The sequence below is a fragment of the Castanea sativa genome, chromosome 9 (assembly GCF_040712315.1).
Source record: "Castanea sativa cultivar Marrone di Chiusa Pesio chromosome 9, ASM4071231v1".
NCBI classification, from domain to species: domain Eukaryota; kingdom Viridiplantae; phylum Streptophyta; class Magnoliopsida; order Fagales; family Fagaceae; genus Castanea; species Castanea sativa.
The window spans coordinates 35,482,975-35,500,967 of NC_134021.1; the positions used below are offsets into that span (position 1 = coordinate 35,482,975).

General features: G+C 36.6%; 1 protein-coding gene and 1 pseudogene across 1 annotated transcript; both read left to right on the forward strand.

Moving 5' to 3' along the window:
- The first annotated feature begins 938 nt into the window (after window positions 1–938).
- LOC142609123 (uncharacterized) lies at window positions 939–1,796 on the forward strand. The gene has a single exon (XM_075780749.1). The coding sequence runs from the start codon at window positions 939–941 to the stop codon at window positions 1,794–1,796; it is 858 nt and encodes a 285-aa protein (XP_075636864.1).
- Window positions 1,797–16,171: 14,375 nt separating this feature from the next.
- Window positions 16,172–17,690, forward strand: LOC142609808 (F-box protein At3g07870-like; annotated as a pseudogene).
- Window positions 17,691–17,993: the final 303 nt, after the last annotated feature.

The window sequence follows — 17,993 nt, forward strand, 5'->3', positions numbered from 1 at the left end:
CAACCTCACAGAGAACGTTGACATGTTGCCTAGATTGGAGGGCCCCCCACGTGATTAGCACAGTGCAAGAGCCTCAGGTAGAGATGCCAGAGATGAGTCCTCACTTGTGGGCCTTCCCAGTTCACCCTTTCACAAGGCCCAAGGGATCACTAGCCCACTAAAGCCCATCACTAATTATAACCCCTATGGAAAATCCTGAATCCCCATTAGGACCAAGCCTAACAAAGTAGCCTAAACGTAAAGTTAACTTGAAAAGAATAGCTTGGGAAAAAGGGAAACAGACCCAGGGAGTCTCCATGCAAGCAAATTAGAACCTATTTAGGTCCTAAAGGCCAGATAAGCTAGACTTCTCAGTTGAGTTTGAAGAACTTCATCCCCAAAAAGGCATTACATAAGCCCCCCTACAAGTTCAGTTGCCTCACTAGTCAGATCAGCAATGGCTGCTAGGCAGCACAGCCAAGAACAATGAATTCAATATGTTGGAATTGCCGGGGAATTGATAACCCTTAGATAGTGTTTGCATTGCATGACTACATGTGACGATGGAATCCTTATATCGTTTTCCTGGCAGAGACTAAATCAAAGGTAAAGCTTATGGAGAGAATTAAATTTAAATTAGGGTTTTCTAATGGCCTAATTGTCCCCAATCAAGCCCGAAGCGGAGGCTTAGCCCTTCTCTGGTCAAATGAAATAAACTTAGAAATCATATCCTTCTCTCAACACCACATCAACGCCACTATCACTGATCAACAAAACAGCTTCAAATGGAGATTTACCGGTTTTATGGCCACCTAGAACCCCATACGAGGAAAGAATCCTGGAACCTTCTCACTTATCTAAATGCCCAATATTCTTTATCATGGCTTTGTTGCGGAGATTTTAATGAAATTTTATCTGTATCTGAAAAATCAGGTGGAGCCTAGAGATCACAGAGGCAAATGGAAGGCTTCCGTGATGTCGTGAGTGCTTGTGGCTTCGAAGACCTTGGCTTCTCAAGTCTGAAATTTACGTGGTGCAACATGCAAGAAGGTAGCAACAGAGTCTACCTTCGACTGGACAGAGCCTTTGCCAACTCGAAATGTTTCAATATCTTCAAGGATGCCAAGGTCTACCACCTGGTTGAGTCCACCTCAAACCATTGCCTCCTAAGAATTACAAACTCATGCTCCTTGCCTCCAACCAGAAAGCACCGCTTCCATTTTGAAGCCATGTGGGCAAAGAGAGAAGCCTATCAAGAGATCATTGAAGCTACTTGGAATGGGGGCAATTCATTGATTACTCCTGAAGGAATTGCTTCCAACCTTAGCCGTTGTGCATCAAAATTAACTGCATGGAATAAAAGTGTGATTGGCAACATCCCAAGGAAAATCCAGGAAAAGAGGAAAGCTCTCAACAACCTCATTACCCAAGATCATGTTGGCTCTCATAGAGTAGCAATTGATGAAATCAAGAAGGAAATTAATGACCTTTTGGATAGTGAGGAGATTTTATGGCATCGGCACAACAAAATTCACTGGTATAAAGAAGGAGACAGAAACACTAAATTCTTCCATGCTAGAGCTTCAGATAGAAGGAGGAAGAACACTATCTTGGGCTTGTGGAATGATGAAGGTAGATGGTGTGATGACAAGGATAGTATCTTAACTACTGCACTAGCCTACTTTGAGAAAATCTACACTACCTCACCTAGTGGTATTCAGGAGATCACCAATGCCATTCCCACTCGAGTAATAGAGGAGATGAACCCCGAGCTCACCAAAACCTTCACCAGTGAAGAAGTCACAAGAGCTCTCTAGCAACTCCACCCTACCAAGGTCTCAAGTCTCGATGGTATGTTTGCTATTTTTTTTCATAAATATTGGAGCATTGTGGGTTCTAATGTCACCACCATGGTACTGAATGTGCTTAACCTCAATATGTCTATGACGGAACTCAACAAAACCATCATTTTCCTAATCGCAAAAACCAACAACCCCACCAGAATGACAGAGTTTCGGCTAATCAACTTATGCAATGCAGTGTACAAGTTTATCTCCAAGGTGCTGGCCAACCACCTTAAAGGCATCCTTCCCCATGTTATCATGGAGAGCCAAAGTGCCTTTACCTCAGAAGGGTTGATCACAGACAACGTATTAGTTGCATTTTGAGCTTATTCACTACTTGAACCACAGTACCGAAGGCAAGGAAAGCTTCATGTCCATTAAACAAGATATGAGTAAGACATTTGATAGGGTGGAATAGGGCTTTGTGAAGGGTGTCATGGAAGAATTGGGCTTTGACAGGAAATTGGTTAACCTCATCATGCAATGCATCTCCTCAGTCTCATATTCGATGGTCATCAATGGTGAGGCCTATGGCAACATCACCCCCTCTGAAAGCCTTCGCTAAGGTGACCTGCTCTCCCCTGGACTTTTCCTCCTTTATGCTGAGGGTCTTTCTACTCTCATCCAACAAGTAGCTGGATACCAATCACTCAATGGCATGTCCATCTACAGGGGCTGCCCTACAATGACCCACTTTTTCTTCACGGACGACAGCCTGTTGTTTTGCAAGGTAAACACTTCAAAATACGTGGAGTTAATCAACATCCTTAATGCCTATGAAAAGGCCTTGGGTCAAAAAATCAACGCAAGCAAGTCATCAGTCTTTTTTAGTCTAAACACTTCTTCGAATGTTAAAGAAGAGGTCTTGAGGATCCTTGGTCCAATGCAAGACACTAGGCACAAGAAATACCTCAGCCTCCCCTCGCTAATAGGGAAATCAAAAAATCTGGTGTTTGTTGAAATTAAAGAGAGGGTGGGGAAGAAATTCTCTCTATATTAGGGGTAGAGAAATTCTCATCAAGGCCGTTGCACAAACCGTTCCAACATATACCATGAGTTGCATCCAATTACCTAAAACACTATGTGATGACCTTGAATGAATGATGAGAAATTTTTGGTGGGGCCAAAGCAATCAAGAAACAAAATTGGCTTGGGTAAGTTGGAAGATGTGCAAATCCAAGCTCTTTGGGGGTATGGGCTTTCGGAATCTCCAAGCCTTCAACTTGGCATTATTAGCCAAAAAAGGGTGGTGGATCCTCTCAAACCCCAACTCCTTAGTGGCACGGGTTTATAAAGCTAAATACTTCCCCCATGACAATGTCCAAAACTCTAAGAAAGGACGCAACCCAAGTTACACATGGAGGAGTATCCATAATAGTCTGAAGATTATAAGGAAAGGTACCCAATGTGGGAAACAGCAAAAGGATCCATATTTGGGAGGATAGGTGGCTCCTAATACCGACCACCCATAAGGTGATCTCCCCCCCCCCCCCCCCCATAGCCTTTAAAGTTGATACCACCCTTAGAATTCCTATTAGCTACAGTCTTTCGGAGGATAGTCTAATTTGGATGGGGAAAAAAGTGGATCTTTAACTGTCAAGAGTGCCTATTATGTTGCTACTAAGGTGGTTGAACAATGTGAGTTCGGGGAAGGCACATTTGATCACTTAGACCTACCATTTTGGAAGAAATTCTAGCAGCTCAAAGTCCCACCAAAGGTTAAAATTTTTGCTTGGTATGCCTACATGAACGTAATTCCCACCATGTACAATCTCCGCTGCAAAGGATTGAACTCTCCTGGGTTTTGTCCTTTATGTGATAAAAGTATGGAAACCACTTCACACGCCCTTCTTCATTATAATCATGCAAGACAAACTTGGGCCTTGTGGCAGGACTGCCCAATAGACATAGCAGCCACTAAAGTGGACATTATTGACATCGCAAGCCAATTCATCGAGAAAGGGACCTTCAGGGAGTTAATATCTTCTTCATGATTGCTTGGGCCATTTGGGGTAATAGGAACCAAGCCATCCACAATGATGCAGGTGTCCTTCCAATGCAAGCATGGGAATTAGCTAGAAGAACCTTACTTGATTTCAACAATGCCTGTATCCAACCCCTTCTAACGCTACCTACTCCCCACCATAAATGGACACCCCCCCCCCCCACCAGGCTTCTTTAAGGTTAATGTAGATAGAGCAACTTCAGATAATAGGAGGAACTCTTGCATAGGTGTAATCATCAGAGACTGCTTAGGCAACCCCATCAAGGCTCTTAGCAAACCCCTCCCATCAGACTTTTCTGTCGAGGTGACTAGGGCATTTGCCCTTCTCCAAGGAGTCCTTTTCGCTTCAGAGATGCTGATTTCTCGAGCCATCTTTGAGTCAAACACTCTATCAGTGATTCAAGCTCTAACCTCGGGAGACTTAGGTGGTAAGGTTGGTCATATCCTTGATGATATCAAGTCTTCTTCGCACTCCTTCTCTTGTTATTCCTTCAAGCACTTGACAAGGGACGGCAACAGAGTAGCTCATGCGTTAGCCAGGGAAGCCAAACTCTCGGGCTAAACTCAGATATGGAAGGGTGTCACACCCCCTCCCATTCAGTAGATTCTTAAGGATTACTTGTAGTTTCTCTTGTTGTTTCTACCTGTTTCCTTGCTCTGTTGTAATTCAATTTCAAGTTGGAATGATACTCTTCAAAGTTTACCATAAAAAAAAAATTTAAAAAAAAAAAATCTCCCACCCTTAATACCATTTATACAGTTGAATAGGGCCATCTTACACGGGTATTTGTTTTTTTTTTTTGGGTTTTTTCTCGCTATAAATGAGATAAATTAAGTTGGGTTTCCAGGTTTTTTCAATCAAATTAGACACCTTATTAAATTGTGGTGGAGATAGACTTCTCTCATTGTCTCTAGGTAACTAGTGAGGATGGTCTAAGGGAATATTTTGTCCTTTTCCATTTCTAGTGATCCACTAAATAAGTTATTCCTAAATGGATACTTCATTGCCTGACACTAGATCTTCTTCAAAAGCAATTAATACCCACATGTTATTCAAAGTAAGCTCCTGTATATTCCTAACCGTTTTTTCTCTATGTTTTAATATTGGTTTTTCTTTTACTTTTAAGCTTTTTCAATTTTTCCATTTAAAATTAAAACATCAAGGCTTGCTAGTATTTGAATTTTGAACAACACAAAATACTTGTAGGAAATCTATGGGTCTTTCGAATAAAATACGTGCTAGTATTTGGCATAATCATTATCATTAAACGTTAAATGTAATCCAATCCTAATCATCCCATGCAACCCAATAATGTTTGTAAAGTTGTAATTTACAACTATTATGTGTTGGCTTTAATTCAGTGTCAAATTTGATTGTAATTTTGTTTAATCTTTTGTACCCTGTATTTTATGTGGGATTTATTTGTAAGGGTTGTGTGTGAGAGAGAGTGTGTGAAGACTCAAAGGCATCTTTTGAAGACAAAAGGAGTTTTTGTGGGTAGCTCACGACTAGCCATCCCGCGAAGTAAGGCATGTGCCCAACACATGACTGGAATTCGAAGAGTCATGATAGATGGTGACAGCTGGTTTTCGCGAGTGTCTCACAGGTAAGGCCTTCTCACGAGATACACGTGAAACAGTTTGTTCTGCTATTTTGTTCTATCTGCTCCACTACATCCTCATACACACTATATATATCATCATTACCCACATATTGAGTAAAGAGCTTTTCAGAGAGAAAACCCTAGCCTCAAACCCTTGAGAGTGTGAGATTGTCATACCCACAATTCTCTACACCATCCATTGTGGTTTTCCTCTACTCCTACCTCTCCATTTCCAAATCTTTAAGAGGTTGATAGCTCAAACACTTACCACACCCATACTGAGTGTCCGGTGAGGTTTTGGTGTTGCTAGGAAGTATTGGAAAAAGCCAAGCTTTGGCGGATGCAATTGGGCGCATTGCAGAATTCAGAAAGCTAAATAAGACACGATTTTGAGAAGACTTGTTGGAGTACGAGCTTGGAGGGTTTTTCGCTATTCGTGTATCCTAACTTATTGTCTAGTAGATTGATTTACCGCTTGGAGGGTGGCAAAGAGGTTTTTTGCTGAGTTCTTTGGTTTCCTCTTCAATAACACATCAAAGTGTTATCTTGTGTTTGCATCTCTCTCCTTACTCTTTTAGCTTTTATTTTACTGTTGTGTTTTAATGAATATGGCTTAGAGTAGTTGTATTGTTTGTTTGCTCACATTTACTCTATTCTAAACTTAGTTTAAGTTAGAATAAAATCAACTGAGCCGTAATTTTTAATTTGGGGTCTAAACAGCTCTTGTGTTTTCAACACAAATCCGAGCTTTCAATTGGTATCAGAGCTGGTGCACTTGTTGTGGTTTCATTACCTAAGTGCGATCCAAGACCCTTTTGGTGATGGATCGGTCACAATCTTTCAATGCTCCACCATACTTTGATAGGAGCAAGTACGCTTTTTGGAAAGTCCATATGAGGACATTTCTTTGTTCTATAGATGAGTCCGTATGAGATTCCGTTGAGAATGGGTATGTTAGCCCCACAGCAGCCAAGTCCGAATGGGACAAGGCAACACTTACTTTGGCAAATGCCAATAGCAAAGCAATTAACACTAATCAAACCCTGCATGCTAGGCTTAAAGTCTTGTAGGGCCCTTTTTTATTTTTTATTTTTATAAGTTCCCTAAGCCCAAGACCAATGCAAATCTATGGGTCTATTGAAGGGCTAGGGAAGATTTGAGATTCTGAGTAAGGGAGCTAGTCTCAGTCCCACTACAACTAGCTTGGGTCGTTTTAATAGACCAATTTGCGCACAAGCAAGTCCAAAATACAACAATATATGCGCAAGAACTAAGTTCAGTGAACTTTTATTAATAGGACAAAGAACCCAAGCACAAATCCTTTGAGGAAATAGACACAAAGCCTATAGGGCTCAAACTTCACAAACTTAAGTAGACATTGAGGTCTTACAAGATTTTCGATGTTTGGATTCCTAGATTGATGTGTAGCCCCCAAGTAATACTACAAACAATGACCACTTTTAAACTACTTTCCAGGTACTTGACCTAAGTCTTAAACTCTTAATGTGATTTTCAATTTTCTCTATTGCTTTTTTTTACTATTTCTCCTTGTTCTCCTCTTTTCCATGGCAAGTTTTTTCCCCTTTTATACTGATCTTGGAGGGTCTTGAAATTATCATCTTCTCTTTTGCCTTGGTCTTGTTGTTTATCCTTGGGTTGAAGCTCTGGGTGTTTCTTTTCCCTTTTTGTTCTTGTTTCTCTTTCCTAGGAATTCATCCTTAAAAGCACTCTTGGTTGTTTTCCTTTCATAGGAGATACCTTTTTCTAGCCAATTCAAGTATGGATTTTACTAATGTGTGCCCTTAAGGGCACACAATAATATACCATTTTTAGAAAAAAAATTTATCAGAAATTGGAAAAGTTTTGACAGCTTTTTCAATTCCCGATATAATTTTTCCAAAAATATATGGCTTAATGTGTGCCCTAAGAGCACACATTAACCGGACCCCTCTGATAAGGACTTTACATATTGTGCCTCTTTTCTAAAAACGATATAGAACATTTATTGTTTAGGGTGAACTTCTAAGTATTTTCGGCATCTTTCTAAATTGTTTGGGTTGTAACGACTAGAGGAGCTAGTCTTTGAGTTTTATTAGGATTGGTTGTTCCTAATATGCAAGGCTTGTCTAAATTTGAATAATATCATCAGAAAATTATTTATGCAGAGTAATTTGTTGAGATGAAGGAATCCTTGCAATCCTAATTTCATTTTTAGTGTTTATCCATTAATCATTAATATAATTACAAGGCTCAATCAGCATAGGTTGAATTGTAATTAGATAAATTTTTCTCTTCCCTCCTTGCCACAAACACAAATTTTAATTACTAAGATGTCAAAAAGGGTTTGAGATCATCATCATTGTCGAACCACTGATGTCTTGACCAAGATTGTTGTGCTTGTCCGAGTGTCTCCCTGACGACCTCGTACTCGATATCCTGACTCGACTGCTGGCAAAATCCTTAGAACGATTCAGGTGCGTTTCCAAATCATGTTACTCCAAACACCTCAACCGAACAAATTCATTATCCACCAACAAAAACAACAACAATGGTTATCTATTATATGCGACACCTCGGGATCATTCATCTTCCCAAACATGGACTACCTTTGTTTACAATGCCGACCGCATGTTGACCCAAGTTTCTAGGTTTGAAATCCCCTTTAAAGATTAGCACGTTGTTGGATTCTGTAACGGCATGTTCTGCCTCGTTAACAATAATGGTGGAAACATATTATATTTGTGGAATCCAAGCATTAGAAAGTTAAAGAGGCTTCTATCTTCTACTCCCTTAACTCATCCTCTTGATTCAGTCTCATTTGGGTTTGGGTATAATTCTCAAACCACGGACTACAAGATTCTGAGACTAACGTGTTTTAAACCGCTCTGATGCAGAAACCCGCCGAGGCCGAGATTTACACATTGAGTACTGATTCGTGGAGAAAGTCTATGATTTCGGAGGAGTCATTTACATATAAAATAAATAATAAATAAAAGGTTGACTTTAGCCCATTGCTTAATTCACCATTTACATAAAAGAGCTTAATTCTCCGTCAAGCACGCACACAGTCTGGTAGACTTTAAGGTCTAAAACCACTTTCAATTCAAGCAACTCTTTTTTTTTTTTTCTTTTTTTTCCTGCCTTCTTATGTTGGCTGAATCCAAGCAATTTGTTTAGCACGTTGGACCCGATAATCTTAATCACAATGGCAATAGTACAGTTATACAAACCATGTGCTAATGGTCAAAAGGCCATCCTGAATAACCCATCTGGTGGTTGATTTCATGAAAAGTTGGAGAGCTGCTTCCATCAGCTCCATTATGATTAGGGCTAGAACTAGAAGTAAACGAGTGGAATGGCCACAGATAAGAGAGTGGGTTCCTTCTTCATTGAGTCTCCATACTAATTTTCCCTTCCGTCAGCATTACTACTTGTTATAGGATTTTAATATTACGTAAGATATGAGAGTTAATATGGAAAAATGAAGATAAGGAATTTGTCAAAATGTTTAATCCCACATTAAATATGAGATGGACTCTTTTATTGTTTTCAAATATGGTGATTAATGGGCTGAAATGTATTAGAGCAGACATCAGGCCAGATAATTGTAACTTTTACTTCAACCATTTTGATGCTTAAAGAAGAATGTAGGTTCAATGTTTCTTCTCAGTCTCTCTCATATATGAAGTTGAATGTGTATATATCAATGAATCATTTTAGGCAATTACACATAGGTTTTCCTAAGCAATCACACTTCGTTAGGAGAAGATAGTCACACCCTCAAAGCTTAAAACCAGCCCCTGCTGAAAATTTTCAAAATCAATCTTATTATCAATGTAACTAATTAATAGCAATAAAACCTTTATATAAATCATTGCTAAATCTTTCCTAAAAGCACTGGACATCATGGTCTAAATGGTACCTACCTATGTACTAAAACATAGGATTTGAAGGCATGAAAAATCAATCTTATTATCAATGTAATTAATAGCAATAAAATCTTTATATAAATCATTGCTAAATCTTTCCTAAAAGCACTAGACATCATGGTCCAAAAGGTACCTACCTATGTACTAAAACATATGATTTGAAGGCATGGGAGGGGGTTCCGGTAGCAGTAGGATCATTACTGACCAATATCAAAACGGGAAGAAAAAGAATTGCAAAATGAGACTCATGGGCCTCTAAAAGAGGCCCATTACAGGCCATTCTAGAAAATCTAAAATTTCCATGTTGCTCTTATTCTAGAGGCTAAAGTTTGTAGCTTGATTATAGCTTAAGTTTATAATTTCACTTAATTTTTTTTTATTGGGAGTGAATATTGATAAATTCGTCATTGGATTAATATTTTTTTTCTTCTATCCTTCATACTTTGAAAATTTTCAAAAGATCAAAGATTAATTTTTATGTTAACAATTAATTGTTTAAATTGTAAGTTTTTGTAATCTAAAATTATGCATAAAAAATAAGTTTATTAAACATATAATAATAACATCCGATTGGAAAAAAAATTGACATTTGTGTTAAAAATGTAAAAAACATGCAGTCCAGTGATTAGATTTTCAAAAAATATATATAGTAATGTTAATTTTTTAAAGGAAGTCATAGCCTTAGGCTACAACTAACTTTGTAGCGAAACTTTATTCTATTAAAAAACTAAGGCAAAACTACACTATTGGTCTCTAAATTTTATCCCATGAGCACAATTAGTCCCTCAAGTTCAAGTGAGCACTATTGGTACTTTATGTTTATAAAATGAGCACGATTAGTCCTTCTGTTAACTGCTGTTAGTGTTATTGCTTATGCGGCTTACGGAACAATGACAGAGTATCTTTTTGACTAATATGGCATTTTTTTATTATTAAAATATTAAAAGATGAATTTACATGTCAAGAACAAACCCACCCAATTCCAAAATCAAATCTTAATGCTATCACAATTTTATTAAAATATTTTGTTCAAATGAGATTTTTGCAATTTCAAACCCCATGGTATTAAGGCTGGCCTTTCTATTGCTCATGATGGACCACTTTCCTCCGATAGCACACTCGAGATCATCCCATTTGGGTTCAATTCCAGCTTTGAGAAGTGGAAATCAGCCTTTGCAAGCAACTTGCTGAGCTTAATTATCTTTTTTTGGTAGAATGGACTCGAATATCTGATCATACAATCTATACAAAGAGTTCACATTTTTAATCAAACTTGAACACTAGCGAACCCAGTATAAATATTGATCATTATGAGGAAAAATGAATTAATACACAACCTATCTAGATCTAACAAATAAAATCCTCCTTTACCAGCAAGCTATATTTGCACTTCTTAACCAAACAAAAATAAAAAATGAAAGAGGGGAAAGATGAAGAGGAACCCAGATCATGAATTAAAGGACTAGACAGAAAAAAGTGAATAGTTTAGGAAAGTTGGAAAGGTACCACCAGAAATCTTCGACTGTGTCAAAAGTGTATATCTTGGGGAGAGAGGCGCCCCACGCAACACCTTGCTTGGGTTTCAACTGGTTGTCAAACCAGGATGTCTACTTGCTCTCAAACTTTTGTGGTTATTTTGTCACTGCCACAGCACTGCCTTCGTCTCTGCCGCCGCCGCTATAGTACCACTACCTTCCAAAATCAAATCTTAATGATATCCTTGTTAAAATATTTGATCTGGGAACCTGGTCAGTTTGTTCTTAACTTGTAAATTCATTTTTGTAATATTTTAATAAAAATGTCACTTTAATTAAAAAATGTCACATCATTATTCCATTAGCCACATAGACAAAACATTAACGACAGTTAATAAAAGAACTAACAGAACTCATTTTTTAAAGGGGTAGTTACACATAACCCATCTATACGTGGTTTGGGCGAAAATCACTTTGCCTACCCGTGATTTGAAAAGTGTCACTTAACCTACTTGAGGTATGTTCCGTTTATTTCTGTAGCCCACCTCTGTTAAAATCAGGGGTAAATAGGTATTTTTGCTCAAATTTTATGTCTCTCTCCTCTCAAAACAAAAAATAGAGCAAAAATGCAAGAGAAACAAGATCAAAAAATGGTATTTGTCTCTCTCTCCATTCACACAAATTTTGAACATGAAGAACATATCCTAAAGCCCAAATCAACCTGCATAAGATCACTGACTTAATGATATCTCAAAATCTAAAGTCAGTGCATTATATGTCAAAAACCTTCAACAAAAAAAAGAGTAACAATTATCCACCAATGCATTGAACAATGAACTCTCACCAATCACATCCTAGACTTTCGACGAAGGCGCTTCCTAAGCTTCTTGTACTTATGCTTGTTCATCTTCTTCTTCTTCTTCTTCTCCTTCTTCACATTGTCAACCCAAACCGTCCTCGAATCATCAAACTCGACCTCACCATCCTCTCCCTCAACAAATCTCTCAAACCCAGTTGAGGAAACAAGGTTTAAGCAATACCTAAATGGGAAACTTGGGAAGAATCGCAAGGGCTAAGTGCGTTCCACCTCTGCTCTGCTTGTGGGACCCGAAAGAGGAATTGGGTTGTTTGCATAGTCTTCTAGTTTTTGAGTTTTTGCGATATGGGTTTGGTGGGGAATGATAAAAATTTTTGGTTTAGGAGATAGTTGGGTGTTGAGGGTTGTGATGGTTCTTATGGAGGATCTGTTTTTGGTGAGCTTATGTAAAAAGCTCGCCATTATTATTAGTTAGAGAAAGGCTTTGGATTATAAGTTAGAGAAAAGCTCGCCATTATCATTAAGTCAATGATCTTGTGCAAGTGGATTTGGGCTTTAGGATATGTTCTTCATGTTTAAAATTTGTGTGAATGGAGAGAAAGACAAATACCACTTTTTGATCTTATTTTTCTTGGATTTTTGTGCTATTTTTTTTTGGGAGGAGAGAGACATAAAATTTGAGCAAAAATACCTATTTACCCCTGATTTTAACAAAAGTGGGCTACGGAAAAATAAACAAAACATACATCAGGTGGGTTAAGTGACACTTTTCAAACCACGAATAGGCAAAGTGATTTTTGCCCAAACCACAGGTGGATTATGTGTAATTACCCATTTTTTAAACATAAAGGACCAATATTGCACACTTAAAACTTGAGGGACCAATTGCGCTCATAGGATAAACTTCAGGGACCAATAATATAGTTTCGCCAAAAATTAAACCACAAACTTTCTAACCAAAAAAATGAAATTTTAAGACTCAATAATAGTTGTAAAAAAAAAAATACCTAAAAAGGTCCCAAGAAAGCCTAACATCAAAACTAGATCTTGAATTCCTTGGTAATTGATATTGTTTTGCATAAAACACTTGTGATCCTTTTCTTGTGTTTTATGTTTGGATGGTGGTAGATAAGGGGAGAGGAGATGCCAACGGTGGCACTATATCATGTTAAGAGGTTTGAACCCCTTGATTTGAAAATATTTTTACACACCGCTAACTTAAATTTTGTACACCCTAATGACAGATAAACCTAGTCCAAAACCAAATAGCAATATAGAACGGTCTATCCCAAAACCAAATAGCAATATAGAACAGTCTATCCCAAAACCAAACAACAACACCAATTACAGATCATTCTCAAACTCTAAGACTAAAGGGTGAGTGTTTGTGAGTTATGAGTAGACACTCTTTATTATAAACTAGTAATTAACCATGACATCTTGAAAAATATACCAACCCAAAACCGACCAAACCGCACCTTGTACACTGTAGCGAACAACACATGTGACTGCAAAACTAAAGTAAGGTGTGGAAATTGTTTTTGGCCAAACAACACCGCACTTTGCGGTGCTGTAATGGCTCAAAATTGCACCACGAACCCTTCTAAGCGATGGTTTTAAATTAAAGAATTTAAAAAAGAAAAAGAAAAAGATAAGTGTTCATAATCTCGGTCATTACATGAAAATGAGATTTTGTGTAATAGCAAAGGCACCAGAATGAGATGTAAGAGTTTATGGGGTAAAAAATTTAAAAGAAAAAATTCGCCCATTAATTTTTACATCTTATATAGTATAAATATAATATAACTTTATATAATTTAATAATTTAGGAAATATAGAGGGTTTGTAACTGTTTATTGTTATTATGTTGTAATAATTTTTGTTATATATTTAGTGATTCAAAAAAAAGAGTAAAGTAAGTGATTATTCAAGCATCTATATAGTATTAACAAATTATAAATACACAAAATTGTTATTTCTTAATACATCAAGATACAATCATCTACTAACAAAGACAAATAAATAAATAAATATTAGGCTAGCTAGGATTTTTTTTTTTTTTGAAGTTAAAGTATTCACAGTAGCAATGTTAAAAAATTTATCTTTTAGCACCTCAAAAAGCTGTTTTATCTATTTTACCACTTCACTTTACAATACACCCAACATCAAATATTCTATTTTTTTACTAGTTCATTTAAAATAATATAAAAAACTCATTAAAGTAATAAAAGAAGAGAAATAATTTGAGTTTTTTAATTGAAAGAAGAGGGATAATCTTAATAAAATATTTTATTTTATTTTATTTTTAACAACTTGCTATAGTCAACTGGTATTTATACCAGTTTATAGTAGTTACAAAAATTTAGCTTTAACTTCTCCAATAACACAAGGTTTTTTGGTTCTATGGTAGTAAAATAGTTTTTTTTTTTTTTTTTTTTTTTTGGGTGCTAAAATACAATCACCATTGTAAATATTTTTATTTTTATTTTGGTTAAGTTTTTGGGTTGGATAGTTACTAATTAGACTGATTGAGGGAGGAGGAGGGCCCAAGGTTTTGGTTGAGGCCCAACTAAATATATATATATATAATAAATAAAAAATGGGCTAGGGGGGCCCAAGCCCCCACCTAGGTCCATCCCTGGTTAGTAGTCTCATTTAAGCCATGTCATTATTAAGATAGGTGTCATGAGTTCATTTAACAAACACATATCAACTACCGCACACCCTTGATGCGATAGTCACTTCACATTCTACAAGTATAAGTGTTTGTGGGGTGTGAGAGGCAAATGTTGTGATTTAAGTTTCTAGGAGGGAGCATCACATGCATATACAATTAGATTAGGTTAGAGTAAAATTTCTATTTAGTAAAAAAAAAAAACGCATATCAAACCTATAAAGGAGTCTATGCTTGACTTGTTTTATATTAAGCCTTGTAACTCACAAGCTTGTTTATGAACAATTTTTTTTTGCTTGGGCTTACCTTGTTTATTAAACTAACCTAAAACTAAGGCTCAAGGTCGGTTTATTATAAACAAACAAATATGAGCATGCTTTTTATCAAGTCGAGTCTAAGTTGTTTTTGAATGACTTGATTCATTTACCACCCTAAGAAAATGGTTCTCAACATAAAAGCTTTAGATCTAATTTTCTCTTGCTCTCTTTGATTGCTTGTTGGTTTCTTATGCGTTATGTGTTCCCCTTTTCTTTTTTTCTTTTTTAATAGAGAAAGGAGTCCATGATTTTAGAGCTCCATTAGATCTCTCCAATTCTTAGCTATCCCAACTAATATGTAATATCTATCCCCCTAAGGCGATAGGAAAAGAATGCAAGTTAGAAAAACGGAGGTATCTGTTGAAAATTCAAATGAAAACAATGGAGAGTCTATTGGCATACATACTATCTGGAGGTCAAAGTTTTGATAAGCATTTTCACATTTTAAAAAAATATATAAATAAATAAATTTATCTCGACTTTTTCTTTGATTTTCTGATTTTTTTTAGATAATTACGAATTTTAAACTGATTTTTTAGCCACTTATTTATCAAATTATGCTAAGGTATAATTGATGTTTTTAAATTTCAATTCATTATTCCTTCTCAAAAGATAATTAACTAAATATTTAAAATGGCCGAAATGAAACAACGGTGACGCAACTAAACAAGATGAAATAAAGCCTGTGTTAGAAAATTTAGAGACTAAAATGAAACAGTCAAAAAAAAAAAAAAAAAAAAACCAAAATGAAAGGATCCCAAATATACATGGATGAAAAGTTAATTTTAGCCAAAAATCAGATATCACTCATTATTTGGTGGTTTCTCCAAAAAAGAATAAGAAAAAAAGAACTCATTATTTGGCAAAATACAATTTTAAAATGAGAAAAAAGACAATTCCTCTTGGTTAATTCACAATTTCTCTATTATCTTTGAAACTAACCAATTTCTCATCTAAGCTTGGAAATTTAAGAAAATTCCCAATTACATTCAATTAAATTCAATGAAATTGTAAAAGGAATATATCAATAGTACACCACAAAGAAAAGAAAAAAAAAAATTTATTTGTTGACAATTTTTTATCAATTGACCTGACTGCAACTCAAAAATCAAAATAACCCAAAATGTAACTGTAACTCAAAATGTAAGAGTGCATTAGAGTTCTACGAAACTTGGAAAAAGACACATTTATTTGCCCATTTGTAAATAAAACAGGTATATTTTTCAGAACCCATCAGAATTCAGAAACCCCAGATTTTGCTTTGAACTTTGAAGATAGTCCGTTTGGATAGAATTTATTTTGCTGAAACTGAAAACTAAAAACACTGTAGCAAAATAATTTTTAAATATGTGAATAGTGCTATGAAACCCATTTTTAATAAAAAAGTTGTTGAAAAGTAAAATTTATGGGACCCATGAACAGTGCATTTGTGCACTGTTTATAGCTGAAAAGTCCAAACTTGCGGCTGGGTAAAAAAAAAAAAAAAAAGCAAAACGCGGACGCTGGAAACTTGGACGCGCTATCCAAACGTGGACCAACCACAGATGTCTCGATCTACGGAGATGTTGTCCCTGTCGTCCAAGCTTCTCCCTGACAACGTGGTATTCGACATCCTGACTCGGCTGCCAGTGAAATCCTTAATCCGATTCAGGTGCGTTTCTCAATCTTGGAACTCCACTATCACAAACCCCATTTTCATTACAAAACACCTCGATCTAGCAACTTCATTATCCAACATCAACAACAATGGTTATCTGTTATTCACGCCAGTAAGAAATTACCTGGACCCTTCATCTACCCAACAATGGACTACGTTTGTTTACAATACCAACCGCACGTTGACCCAGATTTCAAGGTTTGAAATTCCCTTTCATAACGACCTCATAATTGGCTTCTGTAACGGCATGTTCTGTCTTGCTGCTAACAATGATGACTCTGATGAAGAAGATCTTAGACACTCTTTGTATTTGTGGAACCCAGGCATTAGAAAGTTAAAGAAGCTTCTAGCTACTCGTCCTTCTGATAGAGCCATTTTTGGATTTGGGTATCATCCTCAAAACAATGACTACAAGATTCTGAGAGTTACGTTTGCTATACAACAAGTGACACGAAAACCTGCTGAGGCCGAGATTTACACACTGAGTACTGATTCGTGGAGAAAGGCTGTAATTTCGGTGGAGTCATTTAGTGGCTCTGATTCTGGACCCAATGGATCAGTTGATCAGGTATATTTCCCAACCCGATTATGTTTTAATGGAGCTTTGCATTTTATAGCATTTTCAGGGGACCATAAGTTTATCTTGTCCTTTGACATCAATGATGAGAGATTCCGTGAGATATTGCTGCCTCAAAATTACTTAGAAGGAATTGTTAAGCATTTTGAACGCCTTGCAATGTTCAAGGGATCGTTGGCTTTGATTGTTTTTGGTGAACATCTAGCTGAGATGAGTGACATATGCCACATATGGGTGATGAAGGAGTATGGTGTGGTTGAGTCTTGGGCTAGAAAAAGTGTACCGATGAAACAGGTTGCAGAGTTCTTTAGCTGCACCATCAATGGGGAACTTTTGGTCGAAAGGTTTACTCCTTATCAGAGCTTTTTATTCGACCCTGAGAGTTTAAATGAGGAAATTCTAAATATTCCAATGCCTGAATATATTATCTACTCACCTAATTTTGTGGAGAGTTTAGTTTTACTTGACAGATGAACAGCTCTTCCAAATGCGAAAATTAGCAAGTTGGGGTTTCTAGCAAGGCAGACATCTTTTTGAAATTCATATGCACAAATCATTAAGCTGCCAGCAATTTATGTTTTTTTTTTAATGTACTTTTGAATAAATGAATCTGATTTGTTGTGTTTTCTTTCAGCTTGTTCTAGGCATGAAAGCATTGCTTTTGATATAGGAAAACTACTTTATCATTTTTGTTTTATATATGCTATTGGAGAAAACCAAAACATTAAATTTACACATTCCAGTCGGAGATTGGATAGTTTCTAGCTGCTATCTTAGCTAATTTAGTAGCATCTTGCAAAGTGACTGAACAAGAATTCCTTGTCCTAGAGATGGTCTAACAAGGTTAACAATGTCGTCCAAAATCATGTGTCTTGTCATCTCCATTTCTTCCTTCTGAAAAGCGTGTCTTTAAAAACCTTTGCTTTGTAGGAGGATGATGGCTCTATCTAGTTGGGCTGTTTTAGCTCTTGATAATGCTCTGTTGCTGGATTTTGCTTTTATCCTTCCTGTTTTAATCAGAATTTACCAATTCCATTGGTGTCCTTAGGTGTCACTGCCTACTGCTGCATTTGTGGCTTGGCTGGTCTTGGTTGCTCGGAGCCTTCAAATGCTGT

What these genes read in the sequence shown, in the direction of transcription:
- LOC142609123 (XM_075780749.1), top strand. Translation starts at nt 939, where the DNA reads ATGGAAGGCTTCCGTGATGTCGTGAGTGCTTGTGGCTTCGAAGACCTT.